At 60.7% G+C, this 8,458-nt stretch overlaps 2 protein-coding genes across 2 annotated transcripts in view; one reads left to right on the top strand and one right to left on the bottom strand.

The window, feature by feature from the left end:
• Window positions 1-2,093, bottom strand: part of PTSG_05545 (uncharacterized protein) — an 11,819-nt gene extending 9,726 nt beyond the window's left edge. Inside the window, exons 1-5 of the mRNA XM_004993356.1 lie at window positions 1,696-2,093; window positions 1,282-1,405; window positions 969-1,133; window positions 501-642; window positions 147-243 (exon numbers count right to left, since the gene is read on the bottom strand). Coding sequence (XP_004993413.1) covers window positions 147-243; window positions 501-642; window positions 969-1,133; window positions 1,282-1,405; window positions 1,696-1,748 — 581 coding nt within the window. The 5' untranslated portion in view covers window positions 1,749-2,093. The remainder of the gene's footprint in view (window positions 1-146; window positions 244-500; window positions 643-968; window positions 1,134-1,281; window positions 1,406-1,695) is intronic.
• A 347-nt stretch (window positions 2,094-2,440) lies between these two features.
• PTSG_05544 (uncharacterized protein) overlaps window positions 2,441-8,458 on the top strand; it is an 8,256-nt gene continuing 2,238 nt past the window's right edge. Inside the window, exons 1-2 of the mRNA XM_004993355.1 lie at window positions 2,441-2,936; window positions 3,203-7,677. Coding sequence (XP_004993412.1) covers window positions 2,849-2,936; window positions 3,203-7,677 — 4,563 coding nt within the window. The 5' untranslated portion in view covers window positions 2,441-2,848. The remainder of the gene's footprint in view (window positions 2,937-3,202; window positions 7,678-8,458) is intronic.

The raw sequence follows: 8,458 nt of genomic DNA, 5'->3' as shown, positions 1-8,458 counted from the left end.
ACACACACACACACACACACACACACACACACACACACACACACACACACACACACACACACACACACACACACACACACACACACACACACACACACACACACACACGTGACAGGACATAGTGACCAAGCGAGTGGGTGGCTGACTTGTAGATGGCGTTTCTGAACTCCGGGGTCATGTAGAGCGATTGGAGCAGGCTGTTGAGGTAGCACGTGGCGCCCTGGTTTGCCAGGCCCACAAACCCTGGTGGTGATGGGCACAGTCACGGTGGTGGCGACGGCGGTGTCAAGTGGTGGTGGTGAGATGAGGTGTACGCGGATCACTGGTATCCATTACCGCGCCAGCAAGCAACGCGCAAACCAGCCACCCGCACACACACCCACACACACCCACACACACACCCACACACACCCACCCACACACACACACACACACACACACACACACACACACACACACACACACACACACACACACACACACACACACACACAGCGTACGTGTTGATGATGCTGCCTGGTCCGTGTCGCTGTCATCGTCGCTGTCGCTGTTGGCGCGGGTGCGAATGGCCTTCAGCTCACCGCCACCAATCACGTCCACAGAGGTGGCCGCTGCCCGCTTGTGGCCGCCCTGGCTCGAACCCTTGAGTTTGACGAATACACACAAAAGCGCGACGCGAAACAATACAGCAGGGCGCAGGAAGCGTTGCGGCGGCGGCGGCGGTGGTGGTGGTGGTGACACGGGTGAGGAGTGTATCGTATACACGTGCATGTGCACTTGTGTGTGTGTGTGTGTGTAAGGGGTTGGGGGGAAGCGGTCAGACGTGATGCGACCATGTTGCCACGGCACGTCACCAGGCAGCCAGAACGCGATACGCATACACCCGAGCACACACACACACACACACACACACACACACACACACACACACGAGCACACGCATGAACACACACACAGACACAGCTTACGGTTGCTGGTACTGGCTGGTCGCCAGTTGGCTCTGGAGGGCCGCTGTCAAGCTCACGAAGAAAGAACTTGTTTGTCAAGTGCTCATCGACGGAAAGCTTGCTCATGGCGCTGGTGCAGTAGCAGTCCACCTCAACCTCCGTGCCGTCGCGTTGTTCGAATACAACCTGCAGCCCCACCATACACGCACACATGCACGTGCAGATAGACGCAGTGTCAGAACAGTACCAGCGAACGAGCACGCAAACACAATGGCACCAGCAAGGCACGCTGGCTTCAACCCGACCACCTCCAACACACAGGCACGAACTGGACCTTGAATGTTTCGGGCTTGTAGCCACACTGCGCAGCTACGGCATCGCAGAAGTCCTTTTGCGTTGTGGTTGCGCTGGAAGTGAAGGTGTGCTTGGTTCCTGTTGTCTCATCGCGCACGATGCAGCTGCACCGACCCGGTGACGAGGCGCACAAGAAGACAAGGCGCGGGTGAATGAATGCGCACGAACGTGGTGAGGAGAGCACCCAGCGATGGAACGAAGACGCAGTCTGCACACGGACATCGACGCAGTCCTCACATAAACATATGTGCGTGTTCACGAGACAGCTAGGCATTCCCTCCAATTCAAAACAATGCACGCCACCAGACTCAGGCACGGACACACACACACAGACACAGACATGCACAGCCCCTTCTCCACATCCTACAGACACATGCACACAGAAGACACGCACTTGATGGCTGCTGGGCCAGCACTGGTCTTGCCCTGTGGCTCCTCGTGCAGCATTGCTGTGGGTTGTTGATGCGTGTGGATTGTCCACCAAGATTACGCAAGTCCCGCACACCCACCAGGTAGATGACCGTGCGCTCAAATCACCCTTTTGCCGACGCAAGTGTTTCTCAACAACAGCCCACACACCCACACGCACGCGTTCACGGTGATGGCCTCGTTCCTCCTCGCTTTGGCTGAACGCTGCCTTGCTTTTTGACTGCCTCTTGACTGCTCGTTCCTTCTTCTCCCGTCTCTTGTGCCTCTGTGTGCTGCCCGATCCAGCTTTGCCTCCGCGGCTGTGACTGTGTGTCGTCGGATTGGTGCGCCACGCAAAGACCCACGATTCCCGCTATTTTCAAGGCCACCAAAAATGCAAGTAAACTCTCAAATTGAGGATGTAAAACAAGACAAACACGCAAAACAGATGTACTGGCGAACGCTCATGTACAGCCCTGAAGTATCTTGTACAACGCTCCTTCCCACAGTTCGACTACTCCCTTTTCTCTCAGTCACAGTGCACAGACGCGTGTCTCACGGTGAAAAGATCAGGCAGTTGTGCCTCGTTAGACGCGACGGGACATGGGCGCAAGTGGTACAACATCAAAACACAACATCAACACGTCTCCCCCACCCTTATCGTCCTTCCGTGCTGTCGTAGAGGGCTTTGTGCTTGCTTCACGAAGATATTGCGACTTTTCTCTCAACCCCTCGCTTGACCACCCACGAAGGGGAAACATACAAACCAAGCAAGGCGACAAACAACACAACAAGGTTTGGCGGCAACGCTCAGGCCCAACAAACAGCAAACACCAAACAACACCACTCATCGGCAACAGCAGCAGCAGCAGCAGCAGCAGCAGCAGCAGCAGCAGCAGCAGCAACCAAACAAGTGCCGCCACCTTCAACCGAAGGACCAAGGCTCAAGCATTTGCTCTCTTTCTTTCTTTCTCTCTCCCTATTTGCACAACACACAACAACGGCATCAAACAACAACGGCATCAAACAACAACGGCATCAGACCTGCCACCAGTCTTACCAGTCAGTGGTGAATCGGCGTTCGCACTTGCGTACGCGCCCGAGTGGTCAGTGACCTGGCACCTTCCCAAGCAATCAAGATGCCACCGTCACTCAGAAATACCATGACGGCATCGACTCTCCTGTGCACACTCACGTGCTGCATCCTCATCACGTTTATTGTCACTGGTACGTGTGTTTGAACAAACCCGCGCCTTCGCACACCAACTTCTCTCACACATGCAACGCCCGCAACTGTCGTCGTTCGACACCTTTTCTATTTGACACACACGGAGCACCCGTACCCCTTTTGCCCTCACCAAACACTTTCGTCCAAACTTGCTCGTTCACACACACACACACACACACACACACACACACACACACACGCACACACACACACACACACGCACACACACACACACAAAACCTAACACACGCACACACCCACATAGAAACGCACGCCGTTTCACTGACCAATGGCACGGTCGTGACGACACCAAGTGGAACCAATCTAACGCTGAAGCTGTCCGAGGATGACTTGAACGCGCTCAAGGCACAATACAATCTCGCAACGGGTCAAGGATCCACATTCCTCAACATCGAACCGGGCGCCATTCGTGATCTCAGCGGAAACCCAGAAAGCGTCGGCGTCCAAGGCCTGCAACCCCTTGCATTTCGCCAGGATGTCACGGCCCCACAGCTGCGGCGCTTTGACCTGAACATGTCAACACAACACATTGTGCTCGCGCTCTCCTTCTCCGAGCCAATCCACGCGGCTCGACTGAATCCAGAGCACCTGGCTCTCGTGGCTGGCATCCAAGCACAACCACAGCAGGCCGTGCCACTCCGTGGCGCCTTTCCAGCAGACACCAACGCCAACTCAACAACGCACACCCTCGTTCTCGACGAACGAAACGTGCGCGAGCTCCAGTTGGCCCGAAACGTCTGCAACACTGCTGCAGATTGCTTCCTTGTTGCCACCGCTTCAGCAGCCAAGGACATGGCAGGCAACGACTTGCAAGCAATCCCTCCCAACGCGACCCTCGCAGTCAGCACGTTCACCCCGGACGCAACGCCACCCGTGTGCACAGCCTTCCTGCTCGACATGGACGCAGCAAGGATTGTCCTCAATTTCACCGAGGTCATTGACACGGCAACAGTCAACCTCACCCGAGCCGCGTTTGTGTCCACAGCAACAGCAGCCACGGAGCACACATTGGCAGGGCAGGTGACCTTCCCGTCAACATCCTCCCTTTCCGTTGCAATGCCAGAGCAGCTCATGAACGAGCTCAAGGTGGACCTCGGAGTCGGACACTTGGCGACAGAGTCGCAGCTGCGCCTGCTACCCGCCTTCGTCAAGGACACGCAGGCCATCGACAACCCGTCCCAGCTGCTGCTGCCACAACCCTTCATTGCAGACACGACGGCGCCTGTGCTGCGGTCGTTCATCTTCAACACGTCAAACAGCCACCTCCTCCTCAGCTTCGATGAGCCCGTCGTGCCGGAGACCCTCGACCCGACCAAGATCACCATGCACAACAACGCCTCCACGGCGCTCACGCTGACTTCAGGGCGCGTTGTCAGGTACAATGACGTGCAGACCGAGATCACTTGGGCGCTGGCTTCGTCAGACGCTGTGCATGTTGCCCAACTCGAGACACTTGCGGTGTCACCAGAAACCACGTTCATCACTGCAGCACCGGGCCTCGTCAACGACACGCAGAACAACCCCTTCAGCCAAGCACAGACGCTTGCTGCAAGCCAGTACATCCAAGACACCGTGCCCCCACGACTGGTGGCATTCAACCTCAGCATGACCACGCTGCAACTTGACCTGCAATTCAGCGAGGTGGTCGACCACGCCAGCTTCAATGTCACGGGAATCACGTTCGTCAACGGCGGACAGTCCTACACGCTCACTGGCCAGGCGGCACAGAGCAACCTTGACAAGACGTCACTCACGGTCACACTCACGACGCGCGATGCAAACGAGATCAAGGCTCGGACCAGCATCTGTACCAGCCAGACAACAACCAAGATCACAGCTGTCTCAGGGTTCGTCGCAGACCAGGCAGGCAACCCAAGCGTGGCAGCTCAGCAGCTTCGTGCACAAGCCTTCACGGCTGACGCGACATCTCCCGAGGTGGTTGCGTTCACCCTGGACATGGAGACGGAGGCGCTCACCCTCACCTTCTCGGAGACGGTGGACGTGGCCAGCATCCAGCCGGGCCTCATCGCCATCCAGGCCCTGGCAGACCTCTCCGCCTCCAACGCCTCCGTCGCAGCCACGGCCTTCCCCGGCGACATTGCCCTCGCAGCAAGCGACGTCGCCGTCGTCCTCGACCCAGGCAGCGCCGTGCACCCAACAGGCACCCTCACAACGGCCCGCATCACCCTCACAGTCGCAGATGTCAACCGCATCAAGGCGCGCCACCTCCTGGCCACAGACGCAGCCACAACCTTCCTCGCCGCCAGCCCGCACGCCGCACAGGACATGGCCGGCAACGACGTCGTTGGGCTGCCGCACACGAGCGCGCTTGGCCTCGCTGCAACCGCCGCCGACGGCAGCGTGTACACGGCAGATGCCAGCGCGCCCCTGCTTGTTGCCTTTGACCTTGACATGGACAGCGGCGAGCTTGTGCTATCCTTTGACGAGCCCGTGCGCGGCGCACTCGTGAACGCGTCCAGCGCCGTGGTGCAGAGCAACGTGACGCGGGAGAGCGACGCTGCGGGCCCGCTGTACCACCGCATTGTGGACGGCCGCGTGGTGGCTGCCAGCAACGCGACGACGGTGCGTGTGCAGCTGAGCGTTGGCGACGTGAATGCCATCCGCACCGTGCGGGCGCTTGCCTCGAGCGCAGCCACGACGTACCTGAGCTGGGACAGCGCGCTGGCGGAGGACATGGTTGGACTCGGCGTTGTTGGTGCTGGTGCCAGTGCAGGTGTTCGGGTGCAGCAATACGGCGGCGACGTGAGCCAGCCCCTGGTTGTGTCTGCTGTGCTGAACATGACGAGCGAGACGCTTGCGCTTGGGTTTGACGAGCCCGTGGACGCAAGTACGCTGCAGATTAGCGGCAAGATCACGTTTGAGAGCCGGCGCGTGTGGGCTGCTGGGGACAGCAGTGGCATCTACAGCCCAGCGGCGTACACGCTGCAGGGCGGCGCGGTTGTTGGCGGCGCGGGCAACGGCGAGCGCGGCAGCATGGGCATCGTCGTGCGGCTCGCAGCAGACGACGTGCTCGCGCTCAAGGCAAACCGGGCGCTGCTTGGCGTGGGCCCCGTGAGCAGCATTGGCGCGAGCGAGGATGTTGTTGGCGTGCGGCTTGGCACCAACGCCGTGCTGGACATGGCATCCAACGGCCTCGGCACCACTGTGCGCAACCTCACGCTGGGTGATGGCAACGGCAACACGGGTGTCAGCATGGGTGGTATTATGGCAGCCGCAGCGGGCACGTACGCGTTCTACGCAGACACGGCTGCGCCGCAGCTGACGGCGGCGGTGATTGACGTGAATGCGTCGCGGGTGGTGCTCAACTTTGACGAGCCCGTGCACGCGAGCGCGTTGGATGCAACGCTGCTGAGTGCGGTGAGCGGGAGCGGGCAGTATGGCGTCAGCGGGCAGTGGCATGCGCTCGGCGGTGGCTCGACGACGAGCATGGACGGCACGCAGGTTGAGGTTGTGATTGAGCGCGCTGATCTGCGGGCCATCCAGCTGCTTGTTGGTGTGTGGACAAACGCCAGCACGGCGTGGGTGCATGCGCTGGGCGGGCTTGTGTCGGACATGTCAGGCAATGCGCTTGAGACGAGCGAGCTGGCGGCGGCTGACTTTGTTGCTGACGAGATCCGGCCACGCATTGTCGGGGTTGAGCTTGACATGGACCAGGGCCGGGTTGTGGTGAACATGAGCGAGCCTGTTGCTGTTGCCAGTGTGAACGTGAGTGCCGTGACGCTGCAGCGTGGGGCACTGGTTGTGCTTGATGCTGCTGGCGCCAATGCGAGCGCGGAGTGGGGCAACCCGTACCTGCAGCGCCTGAGCAGCAACACGACGGTGCTGACACAGACCAACGGGCTGGGCTTCGTGCTTGAGCTGGTGCGGGGCGACATGGACGCGCTCAAGGTGAAGGGCATTGGGTCGAGCGTTGCGACGACGTGGCTGACGGCGACGTCGGACCTTGTCGTTGACATGGCTGGGCGGCGGGTGCGTGCTGCGGTGAATGGGCAGAGCGCCGTCCAGGCGGGCCGTGTTGTGGCGGATGCGACGGCGCCGGTGCTTGAGCGGTTCTCGCTTGACATGGACGCAGCGCGGCTTGTGCTGTGGTTCTCCGAGACGGTTGAGAGCAGCAGCCTGAGCACTGGGGAGGTTGTGCTGCAGGGGCGCGCTGGTGCACTTGGTGGGCTTGGCTTGCACGAGGTGTATCAGCTTGGGACGAGCAGTGCCGGCCGAGCTGGCTGGGCTGAGACGGAGGTGGTGTCTGGGGACGGCCCCGTGCAGGTGGTGTCGCTTGGGCGGGCCGATATGGAGGCGCTGAAGCTGCGGTACGGCGTTGCGACGGCGCGCAGCACGACGCTGCTGTCGTTTGGCAGCGCGCTTGTTGCGGACCACGCTGGGAACGCGGTTGTTGGTGTTGCTGGAGCGAGCGCTGTTGAGGCGAGCGTGTTTGGCGGGGACGTGACGCCACCGCGCGGGGTTGCTGTTCGGGTTGACCTCGCTGGTGCCGTTGACAGCGACGGTGTTGCTGGTCGCACCATGACACTCAATGTGACGTTTGATGAGCCCGTTGTGGGCGGTGTGCTCAACGTGTCCAGCATTGTGCTGTACGGCAGCAACAACAGCAGCAGCAGCAGCAGCAACAGCTCCAGTGCGGTGATGTACCGGCTGCAGGACGGCGTGAGTGGCGTTGCGACCGGCACTGAGAACGGGACGGAGGTAGTGGTTGTTGTTGGACGCGCCGATGCGAACGCCATCCGCGCGCTGCCTGGCCTGTGTGCTGATGCGAGCACGTGCCTTGTTGGGTATGAGAGCACGCTTGTGCGGGACATGGCAGGGAACGCGGTTGTGGCGCGAGGCGCGGCGGCGGGGACGCTGCTGGCGCCGGCGCAGTTTGTGGCGGACGATGTGGCGCCGGTGCTGGAGGGTGTTGGGCTCGACATGGATGCGGGCGTGCTTGAGCTGTCGTTCAGCGAGACCTTGTCGTTGACATGGCTGGGCGGCGGGTGCGTGCTGCGGTGAATGGGCAGAGCGCCGTCCAGGCGGGCCGTGTTGTGGCGGATGCGACGGCGCCGGTGCTTGAGCGGTTCTCGCTTGACATGGACGCAGCGCGGCTTGTGCTGTGGTTCTCCGAGACGGTTGAGAGCAGCAGCCTGAGCACTGGGGAGGTTGTGCTGCAGGGGCGCGCTGGTGCACTTGGTGGGCTTGGCTTGCACGAGGTGTATCAGCTTGGGACGAGCAGTGCCGGCCGAGCTGGCTGGGCTGAGACGGAGGTGGTGTCTGGGGACGGCCCCGTGCAGGTGGTGTCGCTTGGGCGGGCCGATATGGAGGCGCTGAAGCTGCGGTACGGCGTTGCGACGGAGCGCAGCACGACACTGCTGTCGTTTGGGAAGCGCGCTTGTTGCGAACCACGCTGTGAACGCAGTCGTTGGTGTTGCTCGGAGCGAGCACCTTGAGCCGAGAGTGTTTGCACGGGAACGTGACGCCACCGCGCGGGGTT

The sequence above is a fragment of the Salpingoeca rosetta genome (assembly GCF_000188695.1).
Source record: "Salpingoeca rosetta unplaced genomic scaffold supercont1.13, whole genome shotgun sequence".
NCBI lineage: Eukaryota > Choanoflagellata > Craspedida > Salpingoecidae > Salpingoeca > Salpingoeca rosetta.
The sequence above is the reverse complement of the archived record's forward strand: the minus strand, read 5'-3'. Positions and strand labels throughout refer to the sequence as shown.